At 48.3% G+C, this 24,514-nt stretch overlaps 3 protein-coding genes and 1 pseudogene across 3 annotated transcripts; 2 read left to right on the plus strand and 2 right to left on the minus strand.

Annotated features, from left to right (window-relative positions):
• The first annotated feature begins 478 nt into the window (after positions 1-478).
• LOC127783159 (cytochrome P450 76M5-like) lies at positions 479-2,507 on the plus strand. The gene is made up of 3 exons (XM_052310397.1): positions 479-748; positions 1,318-1,588; positions 1,722-2,507. The coding sequence occupies exons 1-3, from the start codon at positions 479-481 to the stop codon at positions 2,465-2,467; spliced, it is 1,287 nt and encodes a 428-aa protein (XP_052166357.1). The 3' UTR covers positions 2,468-2,507.
• A 1,205-nt stretch (positions 2,508-3,712) lies between these two features.
• LOC127783126 (uncharacterized) lies at positions 3,713-5,444 on the minus strand (annotated as a pseudogene).
• Positions 5,445-9,327: 3,883 nt separating this feature from the next.
• LOC127782599 (cytochrome P450 76M5-like) lies at positions 9,328-11,835 on the plus strand. The gene has a single exon (XM_052309868.1). The coding sequence runs from the start codon at positions 10,281-10,283 to the stop codon at positions 11,808-11,810; it is 1,530 nt and encodes a 509-aa protein (XP_052165828.1). The 5' UTR covers positions 9,328-10,280; the 3' UTR covers positions 11,811-11,835.
• A 171-nt stretch (positions 11,836-12,006) lies between these two features.
• Positions 12,007-15,012, minus strand: LOC127782598 (IRK-interacting protein-like). The gene is made up of 2 exons (XM_052309867.1): positions 14,542-15,012; positions 12,007-13,753 (listed from the first exon to the last, which is right to left on the minus strand). The coding sequence occupies exons 1-2, from the start codon at positions 14,839-14,841 to the stop codon at positions 12,242-12,244; spliced, it is 1,812 nt and encodes a 603-aa protein (XP_052165827.1). The 5' UTR covers positions 14,842-15,012; the 3' UTR covers positions 12,007-12,241.
• Positions 15,013-24,514: the final 9,502 nt, after the last annotated feature.

The raw sequence follows: 24,514 nt of genomic DNA on the forward strand, positions 1-24,514 counted from the left end.
ATAATGTAAATTTTGTGAGATGATGATTTAATATGCTTGCATTTTAAAAGCTATAAAATGTAATAAATTATAAAATTATCAATAATATAATATGTTTGCATGAAGTTTAAATTTAATGATTGTTAGTGGATGATGATGTGGTATTTTTGTATGTTAAACTTTAGTAGCTAGTGGGTTATAAGATATGATACTACGAGCAAGAACTCAACCGGACTTGTAGTGATAATTTTAAATTCGTCCACCTGAACGGGAGAAATGCCATTATTCCAATTTCCAAGTCGCTAGAAACACAGTAACGGCTGCCTACCAAACGCATGGTTTCTTCGGAAGTCGTAACACATTTGTAGTACTCCTCACCACGTCGTCGACTCGATCGTACCTGTAAATTCCAAGCCGCAGTTCCAAGCCGCCACCACAGCTAGCTCCACATATACCGGAGACACGACACCTCCCGCGTTTGCGTACACGCACATTCATAATGGAGCGCGACGCGTGGCTGCTATGTGCAGCGCTCGCCGCGGCGACGGTCGTCTACTACCTCGCCTGCACGACGTCGCGCCGCGCGCAGCGGCGTCGTCTGCCTCCTGGCCCGACGCCGCTGCCGGTGATCGGCAATGTGCTCAGCCTGCGCGGCAACATGCACCACGCGCTGGCGCGCCTCGCGCGCGAGCGGTATGGCCCCGTGATGGCGCTGAAGCTGGGCCTCGTCACCGCCGTGGTCGTCTCCTCGCCCGACGCGGCGAGGGATGTTGAGTTGTGATCCAAATTCATTTACACTTAATAAAGACCAGCTTCTGCCATAGCGGAGCGAAAGTGTTTTTTTTTTGTCTTTGTTGTGTTCAGGGTGAATGATTGATTCATGCTACAAGAAGGAATTTGTCTCGAGGTGTAGTTTGTTGAGTTGTGATCTAAATTCATTTGCACTTAATAAAAGCCAGCTTCTGCAGTAGCGGAGCGAAAGTGGTTTTTTTTGTCTTTGTTGTGTTCAGGGTGAATGATTGATTCATGCTACAAGAAGTAATTTGTCTCAAGGTAGAGTTTGTTGAGTTGTGATCCAAATTCATTTGCACTTAATAAAGGCCACCCGCGGTACGGATCATCATCCCTTTTAGAGTTCCACTATATATATACCTCTTGTAAGCCGCCGTATGGCGATGAAAACCTCACCTCAGATATAGTGAAGATATTTTGCTGGCTGGCGCCCGTGGTTTTTTTCTCTCCTGTTTTGAGAGGGTTTTCCACGTTAAATCTCGTGTCTTTTGTGATTGATCTATTGTTTTTTATCGTTTGTTCGCATATCGTTTCCTAACAAGGGAGGCGTTCACCAAGCACGACCGGCGCCTCGCGGCACGCGCCGTCCGGGACACCAGCCGCGTGCGCGGGTTAGCCGACCGGTCCATGATATGGCTGCCGAGCTCCGACACGCGCTGGAAGATGCTGCGCAGGGTGGTGGCCACGCACGTCTTCTCGCCACGGAGCATCGCCGCGGCGCGCGGCGTCCCCGAGCGCAAGGTGCGCGACATCGTCGGCTACTTCGCCGCGCACGTCGGGGAGGTGGTCGACGTCGGCGAGGCCGTGTACAGCGGGGGTGGTCAACCTCGTGTCGAACGCCTTCTTCTCCGGTGACGTGGTCGACGTCGGCGAGGAGTCGGCGCACGGGCTACGGGAAGCCGTGGAGGACATCATCTTGGCGATCGCGAAGCCCAACGTCTCCGACCTTTTTCCCTTCCTCCGCCCGCTCGACCTGCAGGGATGGCGTCGCTGGGCGGAGAAGCGCTACGACAAGGTGTTCGACATCTTGGACAACATAACCAACAGCCGTTTGGCCGACGCCTCGGCAGGAAACCACGCCGGCGACTTCCTGGACTCCCTCCTCGGCCTCATGTCCGCTGGCAAGATCGCTCGCGACGACGTGACAACCATAATGTTCGACGTGTTCGGCGCCGGGACAGACACGATCGCCATCACGGTGCAGTGTGCGATGGCGGAGCTGCTCCGCAACCCGAGCATAATGGCCAAGGCGCGCACAGAGATGGAGGACGTCCTCGCCGGCAAGAAAACCATCGAGGAGAACGACACGGAGAAGTTGCCGTACCTCCGGGCCGTGATAAAGGAGGCAATGCGGCTTCACCCGGTGGCACCGATACTACTGCCGCACCAGGCGGCGGAGGACGGCGTGGAGATCGGCGGCTACGCCGTGCCGAAGGGGTCGACGGTGATCTTCAACGTGTGGGTGATCATGCGTGACCCGACGGCGTGGGAGAGGCCGGACGAGTTCATGCCAGAGAGATTCCTGCAAAGAGCAGAGGTGGATTTCCGAGGAAAAGACTTCGAGTTCATGCTGTTCGGGGCCGGAAGGAGGCTGTGCCCGGGGTTGCCGATGGCAGAGCGCGTCGTGCCATTCATATTGGCGTCGCTGCTGCACGCGTTCGAGTGGAGGCTCCCCGACGGCATGTCGGCTGAGTAGTTGGATGTCAGTGAGAAGTTCACCACCGCCAATGTCCTTACTGTCCCACTCAAGGCCGTCCCCATACTTGCCTCTAGTGAACTAGTACAAGCAAATCTAGTAGGATAGCATAAAGCGTGCGTATTTGCGAGGCTAGATTTATTTAAAAATTCAAATATCTAATGATACTATCAAATAAACCACAGCTTCCAGTGGAGCTCCATGCATATGTATATCTTTTGTCTTTGTGATTTTACTCATCATTTTTATATTTAATGAAATCAGTGTTTCATGTTGATCATAACTAAACTACAAACAAAGAAGGAAGGGATCTGTTAAACAAAGGGAGTCAGACGAGACACGGGCACACGGTCCGACAACATGGCACTTTGCGGGTGAAGACTCGAACACCACGCTTGTGGGCTAAGCCACTAAGGCGTGCCAGCCATGCCGGGTTGGATGCGCGTGAAGTTGTAGACTGATCAAGCCCAATTTGAAAGAAATTGTTGGACGGATTGGTGATGCTAGGAAAAAGTACACCGAAGGTCCCTCAACTTGTAATCGGGATAAAAAACGTCGTCGAACCATAAAACCAGATATGCACTGTTCCTTAACCATACAAAACCGGTCACCCGATGTCTTTCGGTGGTTTTGACCCCGGTTTTAGCCTACGTAGCGGCTTACTCAGTATGGGGCCCACGTGGACTTCACATGTCAACTTGCCACGTCAACTCTCTCTTTCTCCTTTCTATTCTCTTTTCTTTTTTACTTCTCTTTGCAGCGGGTAAGTAGCAAGGAACGGGAGGCGGCGAGCGGGGCTGAGCGGCGGCCGGCGGAGGCGGCGTGCGAGCGTGCGGCGGCCGGCGAAGCGGAGTGGAGCGGAGGCGCGGAGCGGCGGTGGCGACAGGCGGGCGAGCGCGCGGCGGCCAGTAGGTGGCGGGGACGGAGGCAGTGGCGGTGGAGGTGGTAGTCCCCTAGCGGCAAGCATGGTGGTCGTCGGCGTCGGCGTGCCCCGCTTCTCCCTGTGGTCGTCGGCGTCCTCCTCAGCTCCTCCTCCGCCGCCGGATCCCGCCGCGGCGTAGTGGCCAGCGTCGTCCTCCTTCGCCGCTGCCGCATCGACGGTGTGCCCCGTTTCTCCCTCCCTCACTAGCCACCGGGACGCCGTGACGACCCACAGCGCCTGCCGCAACCTCCATGGCCATCTCCTACGCGGTGTCGGTCTCGCCGACCGCCCCAGCAGCAGGCCCCTGGAGGTAGATGGCGACCTCAACGGCGAGCAGCAGCAGGGATAGGACGAGGAACACCCGGATGCAGCCGTAGGAGCACGCCCACAGCGCTGTGCTCTCCCCCTGCGCGGCGTCGGCATCGGTCTGCCTCGCCGCGGATGCGACGGCGATCACGGCGGACGCAGCGGCCATCAGCTGCCCCGTGGCGCCTGCTGCTGGGGCCTAGGGTGGTCGGCGAGACCGACATGGAGCTCGTGGCCGTGCAGGAGGAGCTCCCCGCCGGCCTCCTCCCCACCCGCCGGCGGCCTGCACAGACAAGATTGAGAGAGAGGGCGGCGGGAGAAGGGGAGGGCGGCTGCGGCGGTAGCACGGGGGGAGCAGAGAACGGGAATGGCACGGTGCCACTGCTATGCGCCATCTCGGCCGCGTCGCCGCCGGTCCCCACGCCACCGCGCCCCATGTCGGCCCCTATCCGCCGCCTCTTGCAGGGATCAGACCCGTTGTTGCTGGCCGTGGCCAGCTCCTCCTTCTTGGCGAGCATGGCGCGCAGCACGACGCCAGGGTCGTCGGCGAGCTTGGCGAGAATCGGAACGCCATCATTTGGCCCGGGCAGCTCTCGGCAGCGCGTAGCCTCTGGTCCATAGCCTGGAGCTCCTCCTCCATGCCCCTCTACTCGTCCTGCAGCCGCTGCACCGCCTGGATGGAGTAAAAAAAAGAAGAGAAAAAAGAAAGGGGAAAGAGTGTTGACGTGGCACGCTTTCATGTGGGTTCCACGCTGAGTCTGCCGCCACGTAGACGAAACCGGGGTCAAAACCACCGAAGGATCTCAGGTGACCGATTTTGTATAGTTAAGAGACCCCGCATATCTGATTTTGTGGTTCGAGGACGTTTTTTTTATCCCGATGACAAGTTGAGAGACCTTCGGTGCACTTTTTCCTGGATGCTATTATATATATACTTGATTATAGGGACAAATTTATTTTGATAAATAAACTTAACAAATAACTTAAAATAAGTGGTCTAAATAAAAAAGTTTTTTAAAAGTATATTTTTCGAAACATAGAGCAAATAATATGTTTCAACAATCTGGTAATAATTTGAAAAAAAAACGAGGTTGCGTTCGATTGTATTGCTAATGGGAGCTACTACCTCATTTATCATGAGCAAATTTCCCAAACCGTTACATGATCTTTTTGAAAAATAACTTAGCCTCTTCAAGGCCGGCGGCCTAGGCGAGCAACCGGACATGCCATATAAACGGTGTGCACTGAAAATTTTTACTTAATTTGACTGTCAATATACGTTAACTAGCTATATTTAATTTGTTTTTCTTTTTACGAGATGTAGAAGTTAAATTTGAACTTATATGTTTGTGGAATGATATATCATATTCTAATACATTTTCTCAATATTTTTTTAAAAACAATTCATAACTATTTGATTGGTATACCAATAACAAGGGGATATCGCCTTGAGGGATCAAAATCCACTCCCGATATGTTTAAAAGCCGGAACAAATATACTCCTTTAGTAGTAAATAGGGTGGTTTGTATAGATGGGTCTACATGTCAGTGAGACATGATAGACCATATACGATAGGCTCCACATGTCAATTCCTTTTCTCCTTCCCCGTCTCTTCCTCTCTCCTCGGTGGTAGAAGTGGAGGCGAGCCATGCATGCCGGACTGCCAGGGTGCGCGAAAGGCAGTGTCCCCAGCGTGACGCAGGCGCCGCTACGGAGAACAATTACTCCACGACATGCACCTCGGCCATGCGTGGCATGCGCACCCTCGCCCTTCCACGTGCACGCCAGCAGTACAGCTCCCGTGGTCTCCGACGGTGTACGTCAGCACGGCAGCGGGGGTGACTCCTCCTCGTGGTCGTGCGGGCAGGGCCAGGTGCCTCGTCGATCGGGACAGTGGCGGACACAAGTTTAAAATACAGAGGGACAATAGAGATAGTCCTAATTAGACGATGGCACAATACACACAAGGCAGAGTCGCCGGCTCACGACACTGCCGCAGCAACGCACAGCACAAATCGAGAAAGTTAGCAACGAATATTGGTAGTCGAACAAACATATATGGCTTATATGTAGATAGATAAAAAAAAAAGAGAAATGATATTAGACAATAATAATGGAAACCACTTTCAATAGTTCGGAGATATAAAACACGATGAAAAATTATTTAGGTGTTTAAGTGCTTCGCCAAAATAGTTCAAGTATAAAATATATTTTTTAAATATATTTACCAATTTAACTATTTACTGTAGATTGTATTATATGCTAAAGAAATAGAAAAGAAGTCAAATTTTATATATGGCCAAAATCAGAAAGGTCAAAATGGAACAGAAATAATACTCTTTCAGTCACGAATTTTCGCAAATGTTTTTTTCCTACTTAGAATACTTGAATTTATCTAATTATACTGATGAACAAGGTGTTAATAGAACTATAAATGAGGCCGGGGTGTAGGACGACACAGACCATAGCTCGGCCGGCTGACCCACCCTGTCCAATAGGTGTGTCCGCCACTGGATCGGGAGGATGCGTAGCGCGTGAGCGGGGGATGGAGAGCAGCGCCAGGTCGACGAAGCTAGCTAGGTGAGAGATTGGAACCAGCCGGCCGGAGTGGCGGAGCATGCGCAGGAGGGAGACCGTACGTGCGCGCGTCAAGCCGCGCGTGTTGATGCTGTTCAGCACGGAGCCGCTCATCGATCGGCACGGCGAAGTGCATATCTCGTACATGTACAAAAGGCACGTTGCGCATGCAGTAACTAATTAACAAACCAATACTAAGTCAGCTAGGAGTGAAGACAAGGGAATCGGTCAAGTAATTAAGCATGCAGATGTGCACTAGCTAACGCAAAAGGGATTAATTGATGATCGATGGATGCTTACGATGTTGCTTCGGGGAGCCGGGGGGATGCCGATCGAGGGAGGAGAGACGAGCCGCGGAGGCGGAGAACAGTGGCGGACGGCGATGGGTTTACTTTGTGACCACATGAAGACGGTATCGTGGTAGACGACGTCGGACCGGCAGCCGCCGAACACGGTGGCGGCGCGCTTTAGGAATCACAGGTACACACACATCCCAGCCCTTCGTAATCTACCTACTACCTAGTCCTGATACTAGTCCGAGCGTTTGTCCAGCGGTAGATGGCAGGACGTGCGCGGCGCCGCGGCTACGTCCGTTCGGCCGTCCGCCGTCCCCATCCCCGGTACTCGACTGCGTCCGTTTGGCCAGGCGCCTCGATTCATTGCGCCAAAGCGGAAGGGGAATCGCCGGACACCGTTGCATCCTTGCAGGAGATGCTCTGAGCGTCTTGTTGCCGGGGCCTGGATCGAGATGCGAAGCGGGAGAAGGTGTCGAGCGTGCGCGACAGCGGAGGCGCGGGTCACGGACGCGAGTACGTGACGAAGACGAAGGAGTGCCGCTCAGATTTGCTGCTGATAGCATGCGCATGCGCCCTATAGATGGCCATCTAGGCGGCACGGCCCGACTAATACACCGGGCCGTGCCGTGCTGGCCCACGTGCTGAAGCATCAGCTCAGGCATGGCCCAATGTGACTCGGGTCGCGCAGGGTCGGCCCGAAGGCACATCAGCGTATCGTGCTTCTTCATAAAAAAAGTCTAATATCTGTCCCTCTATTTTTTGGCCCTGTATGAATAATTGTAATAGGTCTATTTTGCATCCCTTTTCTCTTGGCCGTGAATTATATGGCTGCATTAAATCTTATTTTAGTCCCTAAACTATTTTTCTTCCCTCCTCATTGCAGCATGCCTTGCCAAGGCATCAGCCCAGGCACGGCCCAGCTGTCGGGTCGGGCCAGTCTAGGCACGACACTAATTGTACCGTGTTGTGCCTGGGCCGGGCCATCAGGCCTTGGGCCATATGGCCATATATAATCCGCCCTAGCAGGCAGGCTTGATGGGCCATTATCGAGCCATGGGCCGTCGGGCCACCGTCGTGCCTACAGGTCATTCTCATGCCGTGCCGGCCCAAGCACAACCATTGTCGTGTTGTGACATGCCGCCCATCGTGCCCGTTGTCCAGGCCCAGCCATGGCCCACGTATGGGCCATGCGGCCCAGCCCATTTAAGGGTTGTGTCGGACCGTGCTTTCTAGCGTGCCGAGCCATCGTGCCTTGGGCCAGCCTGATAAAGCATGGCCCAAAGTCCCAGCTCTAGGCGTGAGCGCACACGCACGAGTTGGTTGGATTGGAGCCGAGCTTGTCCATGGTTGTCACATCGTGGGAGCCGAGCCTATGCGTACACGATGGAGTTGTTCAAGGAGGACCGCACCGTGGAGTTCATCGCAGTCGCGCAGTTTGCCGACCTTGTCCACAGAGTGACGGGGAAGAGGAGAGAGGGGGAGTCATAGGGGAGGAAGAAGATAAGCAGACACTTATATGTGGGCCCCACATACATTTATTCTAATTTATCGATGACTAGCCTACCACATCAGCAAACCACCCTCAAATCCGTTGAGGGAGTCATTTTGCATTTGTTTTAATACTTAGGAGAGTCCATATACCTGGTTTTGTGATGCAATTCGAAGGCAAGAGAGGAGGTAGGGAAATAGACATATTGCTGATTCGGTATATTAACACAGGTGGGGTCCATGGGCCGAAATGCCGTTCCAGCTCTTGGTCTTGGTCTTTGATCACTGAAAGTCTGAAACCTATATTGGTTACACATTACATTTTAACTTCCTCCATCGATGTCTGTTTGCCGAGGCAAAGATAAAGGAAAATCTGTCATCATCTTGATTACTGAAAATGTGCGTCCATGTGTAGCCCTCGGTTTCCCCTATCACGAATCAAGCAGATAGCTAGAAACGCTGACGGAGCACTGGTTCACTAGAAGGTGATAAGCGTGGTCCTGTTTCGACGTATAAGGCGTTCTTTTCCCTCCTTTCCTCATTCAACCCTTTAGTTTTTCACGTGCGCACTTTCCAAACCGGTAAAAGGAGCGTTCTTTTGCAAAAATTTTCCATACAAAAATTGCCTTAAAAAATCATATTAATTCTTTTTAAAAACTAATACTTAATTAATAATGTGCTAATGAGTCGTTCTAACGTGCCTAAGGGTTTTATCCCATCCCCAACAAACGAAAGCAGCCTAATGTCTCTGCCACCGACAATTCATCCCGGGTTCCTGAGGAATGTGCTAGTAGCAAAGTCCTCCCTTATAGGAGGTTGGTGGCTCTGTTGGAGAGAAGCAACAGAAACTAATTACAGGTAGAAGCGAAATGTTTACTACGACGCGCATGACCAGAACCGTGATGCTGTGTATAGCGCATGTGAAAACAAATGAACAAATTGTACGCTTCACTACCGATTACAAAGACGTGAATGTGCTTGTACATGTGTTTGATTTTGCTTGTGGTTTGCCGTGGATTTTTGCCAAAGCTGACCACGTGATTAACAACATACTTTCAGTCCTCAAATCATCTGTGGTCTGCGTGCATGCAGACCCATGAGATATATAGACAGTTAAAATATCGAGTTAGATGGTGTAGCCTAAAATGCCCGTGAGGCGTGCACGATACGGTCATACTAACACCGGGGGGGGGTGGGGGGGGGGGGGTCCATGGGCCGAAACGCCATTCCAGCTCTTTGGTCTTGGTCTTTTTTATCACTGAAAGCTTGAGACCTATATAGATTACACACTTAGGGTTTATTTAGATAATGGGATAAGAAAAGGTTGGATTGAGATAGAGAAATGAGTGAAGAGTTCGGATTAAGAAAGAATGAATGGTTAAGATTTAAAATGCCTTTCATTAGGTAAGAAATCATTTCCATAACCCATTAGCCAAACAAGAACTTATACTTAAACTTCCTCGCAGTGGATGCAGATAACGAAAATCTGTCCTCATCTATATTACCTAAAATGTGCGCGCATGGTGTACCCCTCGGTCTCACTATCACGAAATCAGGCAGATAGATTGAAACGCTGACGGAAAAATGGTCACTGGAAGGCGATAGGCGTGGTCTTGTTCCGAATTGTAACTGTCTATGCCACCAGCAATTACCGGTAGAAAGTTAGAAACGAAGTGAGAACATGAAATGTTTAGTACGTAGCGCAGGTGACAACAATGAACAAATTGTTCGCCTCACTAACGATTACAAAAGGCGTGAATGTCAGAATGTGCTTGTATACATGTGTTGCTCGTGGCTACCGTGGATTTTTGCCAAAGCTGACCACGTGATTAATTACATACTTTCAGTCCTCAAATCATCTGCGGTCTGTGTGCATGCGACACTGGCGTATCATAACGAGTATTCATTCATCAATGTGTACATGGAGACCAGAAACAGTGTGAGCAAGAATTCTGCACTGACTGATAAAGTCGTCCACTTGAACGGGATGAATGCCATTCCAACTTCCAAGTCGCTATAAAACACACGTAAAACGGCTGCTGCCAAATGCATGTTTTCTTCGGAAATCGGAACAAGTTTAATTTGTACTCCTCACCACAGCGTCGACTCGTAAAGTACGTCGACGCTGTCGCCCGTATAAATTTCAAGCCCCAAGTCCAAGCCGGCCACCACAGCTAGCTCCACTTATACCGGAGAGTTTTTGCGTACGCGCGCACATCCGCAATGGAGCGCGAGGCGTGGCTGCTATGTGCAGTGCTCGCCGCGGCGACGGTCGTCTACTACCTCGCCTGCACGACGTCGCGCCGCGCACGGCGGCGGCGTCTGCCTCCTGGCCCGACGCCGCTGCCGGTGATCGGCAACGTGCTCGGACTGCGCGGCAACATGCATCACGCGCTGGCGCGCCTCGCGCGCGAGCGGTACGGCCCCGTGATGACGCTGAAGCTGGGACTCGTCACCGCCGTGGTCGTCTCGTCGCCCGGCGCGGCGAGGGAAGCGTTCACCAGGCACGACCGGCGCCTCGCGGCGCGCACGGTGCCGGACATCAGCCGCGCGCGCGGGCTCGCCGGCCGGTCCATGATATGGCTGCCGAGCTCCGACCCGCGCTGGAAGACGCTGCGCGGCGTGGTGGCCGCGCACGTCTTCTCGCCACGGAGCCTCGCCGCGGCGCGCGGCGTCCGCGAGCGCAAGGTGCGCGACATCGTCGGCTACTTCGCCGTGCACGCGGGGGAGGCGGTCGACGTCGGCGAGGCCGTGTACGGCGGCGTGATCAACCTCGTGTCGAACGCCTTCTTCTCCGCCGATGTGGTTGACGTCGGCAAGGAGTCAGCGCACGGGTTAAGGAAAACCGTGGAGGACATGATCTCGGCGATCGCGAAGCCGAACGTCTCCGACCTTTTCCCCTTCCTCCGCCCTCTCGACCTGCAGGGATGGCGCCGCTGGGCGGAGAAGCGCATCGACGAAATCTACGGCATCTTGGATGACAAAATCAACAGCCGCTTGGCCGACACCGACGCCGACGCCTCGACGAAGAAGCACGGCGACTTCCTGGACTCCCTCCTCGAGCTCATGTCCGCCGGCAAGATTGCCCGCGACGACGTGACCAACATAATGTTTGAGGTCTTCGGCGCCGGGACCGACACGATCTCCATCACGGTGGAGTGGGCAATGGCGGAGCTGCTCCGCAACCCGAGCATAATGGCGAAGGTGCGCGCGGAGATGGATGACGTCCTCGCCGGCAAGAAAACCATCGAGGAGAACGACACTGAAAAGCTGCCGTACCTCCGGGCCGTGATAAAGGAGGCAATGCGGCTTCACCCGGTGGCGCCGATCCTCCTACCGCACCATGCGGCAGAGGACGGCGTGGAGATCAGCGGCTACGCCGTGCCGAAGGGGTCGACGGTGATCTTCAACGTGTGGGCGATCATGCGTGACCCGATGGCGTGGGAGAGGCCGGACGAGTTCATGCCAGAGAGATTCCTGCAAAGAGCAGAGGTGGATTTCCGAGGAAAAGACTTCGAGTTCATGCCGTTCGGGGCCGGAAGGAGGCTGTGCCCGGGGTTGCCGATGGCAGAGCGCGTCGTGCCATTCATACTGGCGTCGCTGCTGCACGCGTTCGAGTGGAGGCTCCCCGACGGCATGTCGGCTGAGGAGTTGGATGTCAGTGAGAAGTTCACCACAGCCAATGTTCTTACTGTCCCACTCAAGGCCGTCCCTATACTTGCCTCTAGTGCTAGTGAACTACAAGCAAGCTAGCAGGATAGCCTACCTCATGGCGCATTTGCGGGGCTACATTTAAAGTTTAAATATCGAATAATACTATCAAATAAAGCACAGCTTCGGTGCATATTTATCTTTTGTTTCTTTGTAATCCTACTTGTTTTTATATTAATGAAATCAGTGTTTAATATATATCATAAGTAAGATAAAAAAAGAAAAAGAAGGAATTTGTTGAGGGGTTTTTTCTTCTTCTTTTTTTTTGCATAAATCTGTCGTGCAGAACTGCAGATGGCTTGCTTACTCAGCAGATGGTACTACAGATCTATTGGCACTAGCCACTAGGCACACACGTGAACCAATATCCTGACATTCTTGTATACTTTGCAACTTAACAGACAAATGCTACTACTAAGCTAACATCAATTGGTCAAGGAAACTAAAAGATAAATCAGCATTTTGTCAAAGATCTAGCTGTACCTGCCGAGTACCCTGCATTTGAGCACCCGATCTTGGACATAAAACCCGGGAGTCACCATGATCTTTACTTGGCAAGGGTTCTGTGACCTTTGCTTGTCAAGATGGATGTCTTCCATGTACATCTGATCGAATGCCCGGTTCTCCTCGACGCGCAATATCACCAGAGGTGGGCTGAATGAGAATGCCAGCAGGTGGAGCAACCAGATGCACTTGGAAGCCACAAAGAAGCACTGCAGCAGCTGCTCTGCCCATGGCCATGACCAGTTCAGCATGGAGACAATGCTGCTCATTTTCTGATCGCAGAAGCGGCTGAAGTCCTCACAGTGGTACTTGGTGCCCTTCTTCAAGACTTCATTCCAGCTCAAGTTGCGAAGCGCAACAAATGAAGCAAAGTTCTCCTGACGATCTTCTTTTGGGTCGAGATACTTGGGTGGCCCGTTCTTCTGGAATGTGCAGTTCTCAAAATCTTGATACATTGCTTGGTTCATCAGAGCTTCGAGATGATACAGTACTACCTTCGGGTGCTTGTCGGTGAGCGTGACTTGATAAGGTTGTAGGAGTAAGTTTAGCTTATCAGATAGTCCGTTGTCAGCATCTTCAACTTGTTGGATTAATACCTTGCAGAACTGTTTGATGGAAAGGCGAGCTTCTGATACTATCTGCAAGAAACCCTCCACCATTACTTCATGACTGACGGGCATAGAATTGTCTCTACTAACAGCAAGTGATCTAGCTGATCTTTTCGAGTGAGATATCATGTTCTTGGTGCTGGTCGCTTGCTTCAAAGCCTTCTTCAGTTCCGAGCAGTACCCTTCCAAGCTCACTAGCTTGGTGGTCAGTTCTCCTAATGACGATTTCATCTCTGCAGCTTCTTGAAGAGCAGCATCCCTATTTTCATTGGCCTCAGCAAGCTCCTTTTTCAGAGATTCTAGAGAAAACACCCCCCATTCCTTAAGAAGCTGTGACATGTTCTCGCATTCGACGGTGTTTGGCGACATGTCCGACTTCACTTTCCTCTTTGACTTGGGTAAGAGCCACGAGAGAATATGTGGCCCCTTCTGCCTTGGCCTTGAGCAGATGGATGGGTGGTAATTTGACTGCGGCGGCACTCTACTGCTGAGGTTCTTGAGAGCATCGACATCGGCTTCAGGGTGCCTACTGATTGTTGCAGGCTTGCAGGTGTTGCAAGTAGTCACAGCTTTGAATTCTGCCAAATCTGTCCTCTTGCTAGCCGATTTGATGAAACTGTCGGTGGAGAGAGCAGGCTGAAGGAAGGATGGATGGTTTCTGCATCCCATTCTGTTCCGCCGATGCTCGTTCGATGAAGAAAAGTGGAGCTCACTGTTTGATGAAGAGAATGTGTTGTGATTGTCGAAATCTGAGAAAGCCACCTCATCTTCCTGACCTTCATGATCCAAGCCGATTCCGCTCCAGTTCTCAGATAGGCTCCTGTTGTCTTGGCGAATATAATTCATTCCACTAAGTGCCTCTTCATCATAAGTCTGAAGGAATCCACCAAATAAGAAACAATTTTTAGTTGTCAGATGATGAATCAGGAAGCAAACAAAACATTCAGAATATTAACATGACCCATGAAAAAGGTCAGATTCCAAGAAGAGGCAGCAGAGTCCATGATTCATGCCAAGTTAGTGCAAACATAAAGTAACAGCTTAATAAATACAGTACTACGTACTACTGAGGAATCAGCTCGTTTCACAAAAATCAGCTTGGTAGAAAGTACGCGCACGGTGCACCAACACGGCAACAAAGTTTAAGCATTGATTTACACACCAAGGTTCATCATTCATCAATAAAACCTAAAGATAAGCTCTAGTATAGGGAGCAAGTTTTAATCTCAAAGGGTGCTTGAGAAGAGCAGTACCAGTAATTAGCAACCAAACCTACAATTATCTTTTCTTCTTTAAAAAAAAGGAAAAAGAAAGCAACCAAACCTACACAATATAGCAACCAAACCTACAATTATTTCTTCTTTTTTTTAAAAAAAAGAGAAAGAAAGCAACCAAGCCTACACAATATAATCCTCACATAAAGATGAACGAGAAAGCAACAGTCTACACAATATAATCCTCACAGAAAGATGAACAAGCAGATCCCGATTCCCGCAACTTAGCATAGCATAGTTGCAAAAAAGTTAAGAAAAATGGGATGGCAAGCAGACTAGCAGAACAGGCAAAATCAACCACCAAAGTGACCACTTCTCACGCTCCTCGATTGGAGAAGAAGAAACGAAAGCTGAAGATATATATATATAGAGAGAGAGATTGCTCACCGGAGTGAAGACGGGGTAGTCCTCGGCGACGGCGGCGGCGGCGGCCTTGGAGAGCGCGGGCGACGCGCCAGGCGGGAGGCGGATGAGCGACGCGGCGGGGCTGCGGCTGTACGCGCTCACGGCATTGGCCGCCGCGGCGCCCTGGCCCTGGAGGAGCGCGGCGTGGAGCGCGCGCAGCTCGGTGGCCTTGGCGATGGCCGCCTGGATTTCGTGCCGCGTGGCGGGGGCCGGGACCGCCGCGGTGGCGTGGGGCGGGTGGTGGGTGGACGAGGACGACGAGTTGGTCGCCTCGGCCGCCATGGACACCGGCGAGGGCGGCGGCGGCGACGGCGGCGCGGGGAGCGGGGTCAAGTGGTGGTGTGGGTTGAAGTGCTACAGGTCATAGCAGAGCGGAGGAAGAGGGAGGGAGGGGAGAGGAGGGGGGCCGCTGCAGTTTGTTGCTTGTCGGTCCCGTGGGATGTCTGGAAATGAAGCGAGGGAAGAAAGGAACAAGGCTACATTGTTTTTGGTAGGCCTTCAACCCTACTACATGCCTCCCAAAATATAAATATTTTTATTATAGTGTGATGTTAAATATTTTTAATTTTAACTACTAATAGCAAAAAAAAAGAAAAAATTAATAATGTAAAATTGATGTTCATTAAAACAAACTGTCATAATATGAAAAAAAAATTATTTAAAATATATTACATTTATAAATATTTCTGGTCAAAGTAGCATCTTGAAGACTGTGTCGAAGTCTAAAAATACTTATATTTTGAGATGGAGGGAGTAATATTTCTCCTTCTCTTTTTTTTTATTTCTTGTAAGGTGGTCCTGATCTTTTTTGAGCTTATGGATTATTAATATCATGGACCTTAGTATGGCTTATAAACATTATTAGTTTGTGAAAATTTCCTCCCTAGCATTTTTGATATTTTTTTCTAACATGTGAAGTGAATCTAGCTCAATTGGTTAGGTTCGTTGTGGTGGAACCAATCCACCTAGATAATTGACACGGGTGTTCACAAGCTGACCTAATCTTCCGGAGATTCTTATAGAGATAGAGTGTGCTTGTGTACACACGTTGTGAGCGCTTGTGTTTATACTATTTTTTTAAAAAAAAACTTTTTAAAAACAAATTTTCTAACCTTCTAATATTTGTGCTCTCGGGGAACTTTTGTAAATTCAGTTTCATCCATTATCTTTAAAGAAATGGGCAAAGGTTAGTTTTGGAGTCATTTTGTTCATATTTTCTACTAAAAAATAAAAGTATTTTTTAACTTGCAAACTCAGCAATAATTTATGAGTTAAAAGCATGATAAATAATTCCTAATATAGTTTGGCATCTTCCTAAAATATTTTAAAATGAAATTTGATGATATCATCAAGTCGTCCACAACAACGACAGAGGATATTGGCTAACACTTTCTTACTTAAAAAATGTCTTGCACGATAAGGTTTTGGTCATGGATGTGGATCCTTCCTATATTGCGTATACGATAGCATAGCAGTTGCTAATATGTGGATCTATGTACATATATCAGTGGCTGCTGTACACCTGCATTATAGAATCCCTGTAACTTGCACACCATTTTGGCGGGATAAGCTGATGTTGCCTCAGGCGCCATGCCAATTCAAGCGTTGCTCAAGTCATCGTAAGAAGAAATAAAACCTGAAGGGTTTTTGTCATGTATTTTCTCCGTTGTGAGCATATGAGGAGGTACCGAAGTAGTAATCATAATGGCACTCGTAGGAGTGGTAATGCAGGACCAGCATGGATTTGAAGATGTATTGAAACGGAGTGGTGGAGGACATCATCAGAATTCAGAACGAGGAAGAGAGAACTTTGGCTTTACAGATGAGAGATGCTGGTATCTACCTAAAAGTAGGAAAAAGAATGTTGAAGAGAGAGCTTGTACTACAACATAAAAAACGCAAATATTAGAGAATGACCTAATATCAAATAATTAGAGGAGATGTGGATTCGAATTCAAGTCGTTTAGCCCACCATCTTGTGTAACTAGCCGGAAGACCCTGATCGTTTCTCTACTACAACACTACAACTGTGCAGTAATAACCCTACTCTTTTCTTCTGCTTACTGGTAGTATAGTTTAGCATGTGGGACATTTGATAAATTTGACAGTTTCCCCTTCAAATCTATCAGTGGTACTGGGTGCAGAATGCATTATACTGTGCCGTGTACTGTACCCTATAGTCCCTGTACTAGTGTACTGTGGACTGTGGCCGGTTGCTTCTGCTGCAATGAACCATAGGTAATTTAATCAAGCTGTTCATTCAAAAGAATTAATCATTCTGCTGAGGTTTTTCTTTTGCCTGCCTATATATTTGCAGTTGCAACTGTCATTAGGTTACAACTCAATTACTTGGGCAACTAGCTGGGCCAATCCAGTGAAGCAGGACAGGGAGGAAGCAGGCAGGAGCACGGACAGATGGCTCCCACTCCCACATAAGCAGTGGACGGATTGATGGCACTGTCCAGTGTTGCCTCTCTTGAGACTTTCTTTCTTGTGCGCGTGTTCATCCTCAATAATCATTCACTGTCACCTTCTGTTTGTTTGGTGGTCTCGTACACATGCTTGTGCTGTATTAACCTACAGTATCTGATGTGCATCACTGCTAAAATTCAGTATTTTCAGAGGACTGTATTAATGTACAGTATGTGATGATCTAGGCAGCACTGGGCACAGTATTTTCAGAGGAGACGGGTTCAGTTCCGGCACCACTTTGCTTATCATGGTTGGGACTTATAAGCAGGGTTTCAAATCTGGATGATAGCCACTTGGTATTGGTAATGGGACAGATCGACGCGGTTTGATAGGTAAAACTGCTCAATAAACAGATTAGATTAAGAAAACGTTTAAGATAAAATCTATATAAAAGTTTAGTTGGCCGAATTTTATTTTTATTCAAAAGAAACTGTTTTATTATCATGATTATCAACGAAATATTGGGTGCCTCTTTTCAAGTGGTAGACTCTGTTTTTTTAGATTACACGACAGATACACATACGCGCACACCACTACACACGCTACATCACACTTACAACCCACAAATACATTCCCTAACACATGCTTTAAGAGATAAATGAATAATCAGACCACTACACCCTAATTTGGATGTATGCAGTTCAAGTTGCTTAGAAAAATGATGTACTATCAAATTATGGATCATGAGCCAAATAATACACACCTACTGAAAAATTACATCAGATTAGAACACGCCCTAACAAACAATTATTATCCAACAAGGAAACACAAAGTTTTTTGTGGCATGTCTAAGCAATCATCGATGTTTAGCTATTGTACACACTCTGGTCCAGTGACGCACAACGGCACAAGCCGGTTGCTGTCTCTCAGCCTCCTGTACTGTACACTCGTGGTTGCACTGGCAACTGTATGGTCACAAGGTTTTTGTACGAAACTGATCACGCTTACTTGTTTAATGGGGCAGTGTTTGTCTTAGAGCTGCGTGAGGCACTGAGGCTGGCTGGTTTGGATTAAGGAACATCAACGCTGGCCAAGATGATCATCAAGTGGCAAGCAGGAGCAATCGCCAGAGTCCAAATCAAGTACTGTATATTTTTTTCTTGTGTTTTTTTGGTCATGGCAGAAGCTAAGCATCAAAAGAACAGCTAGTACAAGGCAGCATGATGAAGAGATCAGGCTGTGGTGCATATTACGCTTGATGATGATCCTGTTTGCTTAAGAGCAGGTACAATAAGAGGCTATAAGCCAGCTATAAATATATTTTAAAGAAATAAATAAAGAGAGAGAAAAACAGTGGGCTACAGATTCGTAACCAGCTGCAGCACGGACTTCAAGACATACCGTGTGTATGACAGATAGGACCAGATATTAATAGTATAGTAAACAACTATTGTATGAATTAGTTATTACATTGGCTATAGATGATTTGAAGTTAGTAGTTGGCTATACTATCGAACTGGCTCTAATACAAAATGTACCCCCAATGATAGCACCCACTAGATTAGCCTAGGGGGATGTGCCACAACAGTGCTCAGGGCATAACTTTTTTTGGTTTTGTGATTTTAACCTCTAAGAAAAACACATAGAAAAGAGAGTAAAAACTGATGGTGTTTCGTTTCTTCTGATACGGAACGAAAGCAAATGTAGTATTATAAAATGATCAGTGGTAGTATATAAATTCGGTGGCGCCATTACGCGAAGCAGCTCCAATGGGAGCCCATCACATAGACGATCACATTTCACGGGCGCATGTGACCCTGTTTTTTGTTTGTTGCTTTCTTCTCTCGATAAAGAGCTGCATATCAATTCTGACCAGAAATCACCGTCGCGTGGCTGCGTGCTCAGAAATCAGGAAAGCGACTATCGCCTTTCTGACCAGTCCCCCACAGGCCACACAGCCTCTGCGTATGTAATTCTGCATGTGTGTGTGCATCATTCATTCACGGCTTCCATCCATCCCCAACACCACCCGAACCCCTTCGAAAAGAAGAAAGCTACTCGCACGCCAGCACGCGGTCGGCTTCCCCTCCCGGTCTCCCGCCCCGCCCGCGGCGAGGCCGGCAGCGTGACAACCGCGTGGAACGACGAGAGGGAGGCGAGGCGGCGGGCAGTCTCAACTCTCACGGCATAAACGAGACGGGCCCGTGTGGTACTGTGGTGTGGTGTGGTAGGGGCTCCGCGGCGTAAAGGCGCGTGCGTGGGTGCGGCCTCTTTTTCGTAGGCCCCGTTCCGCCCCGCCCCGCCCCGCACGCACCCACCGGTTCACCCAAGCGAGCGAAGCAGAGAGGCAGAGGCAGTCAGGCAGAGGGAAAGGCAAGGGCGCAAGGCAGGTGATGGATGAGGCGAGCACGAGCAGATCTGCAGATGGATGCAGCATCGCCAAGGGAAGGTAGAGAGGATGGGTCCGAGGGGGAGATGCCAAAGGGGCGCCGGTGCCGATGCCCCGCCTTCCGTTCCGCATCGCAGCCTTTGTCGTCTCGTCTCCCCATCCCACAGGCGTTTCCCTGGCGGGAGTGGGCAGGCAGGAGCAGCCTCTGCTATACTGGTGTCCTCTGCTCGTGCCATGAAAAATTTCTGGGTGGCCAGTTCACACCTGACCTGATACGTGTTTTGGTCAACATTTCGCTCAACGCTTTAGACCTCGGCCTCCCCCCCCCCCCCCCCCCCCCCCCCCCCTCTTTTTTGCTACTAGTACGGTTTGCTTTGTAATCTAATTATGACATATATTAACTTATTATAAAGGAATAGAAAAGGGAGTCTCCACGTTCACTCTCACGGGATAGAAATTCTCATATTAATCGGAGAAAAAAAATAGAGTCCATATAGAAATATAATTTAGAAATAATTGAAATTCGGAATTAAAAAAAAAGAATATTGGAAGAGGAGACTAGAGTCCATATAGAAATACAATTTATAAATAACTAAAATTCGGAATTAAAAAATAAAGAATATTAGAAAAAGAGTATATAATCCATATAGAAATACAATTAAGAAATAATAGAAATTTGAAATTAATAAGGAATATTAAAAGTAGAATATAGAGTCCATATAGAAATATAATTAAGAAATAATAGAAATTCGGAATTAAAATAAGGAATATAAGAAGTAGAGTATAGAGTTCATATAGGAATTTAAAACTAACTAAAATTCGGAATAAACATTACAAAATTAAAAGTAGAGTTTAGAGTCCGTATAAAAATACAATTTACAAATAACTAAAATTCGAAATAAAAAAATAGGAAGAAGAGTAGTCAATATAGGAATACAATTTAGAAGTATCTAAAATTCAAAGTTAAAGTTAAAGAATATTGAAAGAAGAGTTTAGAGTCCACATGGAATTACAATTAGAAATAATAAAAATTCAGAATTAAAAAAATAATATTGGAAGAAGAGCTTAGAGTCTATATAGAAATACAATTTACATATAACAAAAATTCGGAATTAAAAAAAGAAACATTGAAAGACGAGTCTAGAGTCCATATAGGAATATAATTTACAATAACTAAAATTTGATATTAAAAACAATTAATAACTAATACATATATAAAATACAATATGAATATCACACATTAGTAGTTTCGTAAAGTTAAGTACAAAATCTAAAATTATATAATGAGAGAACATATCTTTATATATTATAAAAGTTTAAGATGTTTTTGCCAGGGATTTTCGTACGTCGTCCGAGTAATGCGATGCACAGAGTCCGATTCCCTGTTCGATTCCCTCCCCGTGCGGTTTTTTGCGATTTTTCTAAAAAAAATCTAAAAGAATCGGACTCTAATCCAACCAAATAAAGTCAGAAGAGAGATCCACGAGAACTCAAATACACCATGAAAAATCCATGAGCAGATCAACCGATTGCTCCCAACCCCTTTGCCCAAAATCAAAGAATCACTCAATTGCAATCCCAAATATAAAATCAAGAATCCCCACAAAATCAACATCCCAAATTAAAAAAAAAAACCCTAACCCTAACCCTAGTCGCTTCCCGCAGCCGCCCTCCTCTTGGTCGCTGCCACCGACGTCGTCGTCGCCGTTGTCCGCATCACCGCCTTCCACCGCGACCAGCTCCCGAGCCCACCGCCGCTCCCGGCGCGTCGCCACACCGGGGAAGGGGCCAACGCCACCAACGCAGTCAGATCCGCCGCGGGAGGGAGGTGAGAGGGGTCGGACGGAGCCGCTGCCACCGGATCCGTCCTCGGCCGCCACCACCGCGGCCGGATCCACCCGCGGTCGCCATCGCCGTCGCCGGACCCATCGCGCGAGAGGCGAGAGAGAGAGGCGAGGGGAAGGACGGTCGAGAGGAAGAGAGGGATGGAAGTGGCGCCGCCGGTGGGTGGAGGGGGAGCGACGCCACCGGGGAGGGGGAGGAGGAGCGGCGGAGGGGGAGAGGCGGCACGTAGAGAAAGGGGGGAGGCGGCTCGCGGTGGGGAAGGAAAGGGTATTGAGGGTTAGGGTTAGCGGTTTTGATGTTTTCAGAATCAATCCGAGCCGTCGATGAAAATGAGCGGCTAAGGTTGATCCCGCGTCGGGCCGGCCTCCCTTCCCGGGCCACAACACTGCTGGGCCGCGCGCGCGAATGCCCTAGTAGGCCGGTAGGTCTAAACTCTAAAGAGGCCTTTTCTTTCTTTTTTTTTAACTTTCATTATTTCTCTAGAAATATATTTTCTTAAAGGCCCATATCATGGAAAACTCAACCTAATAATATAATATTTTATATTTGGTATAATTTTAGTTTACCCGTTGCAACGCACGGGCATTTTTTCTAGTATGCTATTATATGAGAGAAAATATAAGGGGTATTTGCAAATGCTTGTAGACATGTATATATAGCTCTAATGAGTAGTATTGATTAGGTCAAAATCAATCCATCATCACCCTAATCTGAAGGAACTTCGAAGCGCATCTCACTCGAGTCCACGAAAGGTTTGTCTACAATTCTGCAACCTTCGTTAAAAAAGGAAAAACTATTCTGCAACTTGGATACGAGGCGACACTAAATACGAGAAATAGGCCCATTTTTTTGGGCCAAGTGGCCTTTTAGGGGTAACGTACCGGCTGTAAAGAACGCAAAAGAGGCCCAAAAGCTGCTATTCTAATTCTGTACGTAGTCCGTAAGCATGGAGGTGTATTATCATTTATCAAGATGTATATAGATGTTAAAAAAATGTATATAGATGACCTGCTCCATGTTCCATCCGACAGATAGTTTGTAAAGAAAACCATTTTGACTCGATAACATTGCTTTATGATTTCTCAACGTGCCATTCTTTGAGAATCTCTTAAGGAGCATTTGCTCTTACTCCTCTATTTCATATTACAAGACATTTTCTCCAAGTTAAACTTCTTTAAATTTATAGAAAAAATAGCAACATTTACAACAGCACACCAAGTTAGTTTTATTACATTCAATATTGAATAAATCTTGGCAGTACATTTATTTTGTTTTGAAACTACTACTGCATTTCTATTAATATGATTAAACTTACAAATGTTTAACTTAGAAAAAAATTAAAACTCTTATATTATAAAATAGAGGGAGTATTCTCAAAATGCTTAGTAAAACGACCGGAAGAGAACCTATGAGCTCTAGGAGCTGCCTCTCTATCCTGAGAAAAAGTTACTACTCCCTCCGTATCCTAATACAAGGGATTTTTGTCGACGGGTGATACCCGTAGACCGGATATAGAGGGTATTGGGGTACGTTGGTACAAGGATCTACGTAAGACGACATCAAGCAGATAAAAGACGAAGATTATACTGGTTCAGGCCCCTTGATAGGTAATAGCCCTAATCCAGTTAATGTGGGATTATATGATGGAAAACACAGGTTACAAAGGGAACAATGGAACTCGATGGATCCGGCGAGATCGTGGTCGAGTTGGTTCAACTAGATCCTCGGCGATTTGGCTCCTGCAGGCTCCGACTTCGTAGGCTGTGAGGGTTTTGTTGGCTCTGAGATTCGATGCCTTAGGTCCTCCTCGGGGGGTCCCTTTTATATCGCAGGTCAAGCGGTTTCCAAGTAGAACTCGGAGACATCAGACCTTACACGATACATTGACGACCCAATCTTGTCCGAGTAGAACTCTTTCCATCCGTAAATTCCGTGAAGGATTTCCTTAATGTGTGCAGAGAATATCCGTATGCGCGTGGGTATGCCATACCGATATGCGACGTATATCGAAGGGTAAAGGGTATACCTAACCCGTAACCCTGATAGTAGCCCCCGACTTCTACTTAAATGAACTCGTGTAACCATTCGCGACTTCTTGTGTCAAGACTGTTGTCGTTCTTGGTGTGAGGACCGTAGAGATGGGACGTAGTCGAGAACATCATGTGAAGCCCAACGGTCACGAGTGAATTTAAACTGAAGTCCAAAAAACCACCATGCGTAACAGACCCAGAAATCTCCGACGGGCATCTCTCCCCTTTCCTTGGAATTCGCACCATCGGTAGTGCGTCTATTTAAAGGAATTTTGAGGATCCATTTTTGAAGTCCGCCCATTGTGAAGAAAATATCCCGCCTGCAAGTGTTCTTCGTCTTCTCCGCTCTCACAAGAAACCCTAGCTCGTCGACCTGAGCCCTTTATCCGGCGATCTCTGATCAATGATGGATCTTGGCAAATCCTCCTCCACCAGCGCGTCGCTGAAGAAGCTCCAGGAAGACGGCGCCCTTCCCGGCCGTGGAACCATGGAAAGGAAGCAGGAGGTACTGATCCCCAGCCCGTCTTAGGTCGCATGGTTGCGATGGAAGACTACATTCTCTACGGTTTTCTTCCTCCGCCTTCTGAATTTCTTCTCTTGGTTTTGAACTTCTACGGTCTTTCTCTGCTCCACCTGAACCCCAATTCTATCGCCTTCCTTAGTATCTTTTCTCATCTTTGTGAGGCCTACATTGGGGTAGAGCCCTTTTTCGATCTCTTTCGCTTCTACTACGAGCTGCGTTGGATGGAATCCAACAGGGTTCCGACTTCGGGATGGCCTGAAGTCGCGTTATATCCCCTTCCAGTGCCTTTCCTCTCGCAGCAAATGGCGGACGAGGTGGTTCTACCTTCAGATCGAAGATTCGGAACCTGTCTTCGTTGTTCCTGAGGAACAACCGGACAAGATTTCGTCTTGGACCGCAAAGCCCCCCTTTGACCCCTTCTCTTCAGTCGTTTATCGACATTGTCGATGATCTCCGAGTACGAGGCTTGTCGGGGTATGAAGTCGCTACAGACTTCATTGGTACACAGATCCAACCGCTCCAGGCTCAAGTCCATCCAGCCTTTGACTATTCCGGACCGGAGGACGCGACCCGGGTTTCTCCTTGGGGTATCTTTCTTGCATTTATCCTGACAGGCTCGTGTTCACGTTCCTCCTGATTTATCGAAATTTGGTTCTCGATTCACAGGTCTGAACAGCGAAACCGTGGGACGTCGTGTCGGCCAGGTGATGATCAGTGGCCCGACAACGGCGAGTAACATCCCCGTTCCCCTTTGTG

The sequence above is a fragment of the Oryza glaberrima genome, chromosome 8 (genome assembly GCF_000147395.1).
Source record: "Oryza glaberrima chromosome 8, OglaRS2, whole genome shotgun sequence".
NCBI lineage: Eukaryota > Viridiplantae > Streptophyta > Magnoliopsida > Poales > Poaceae > Oryza > Oryza glaberrima.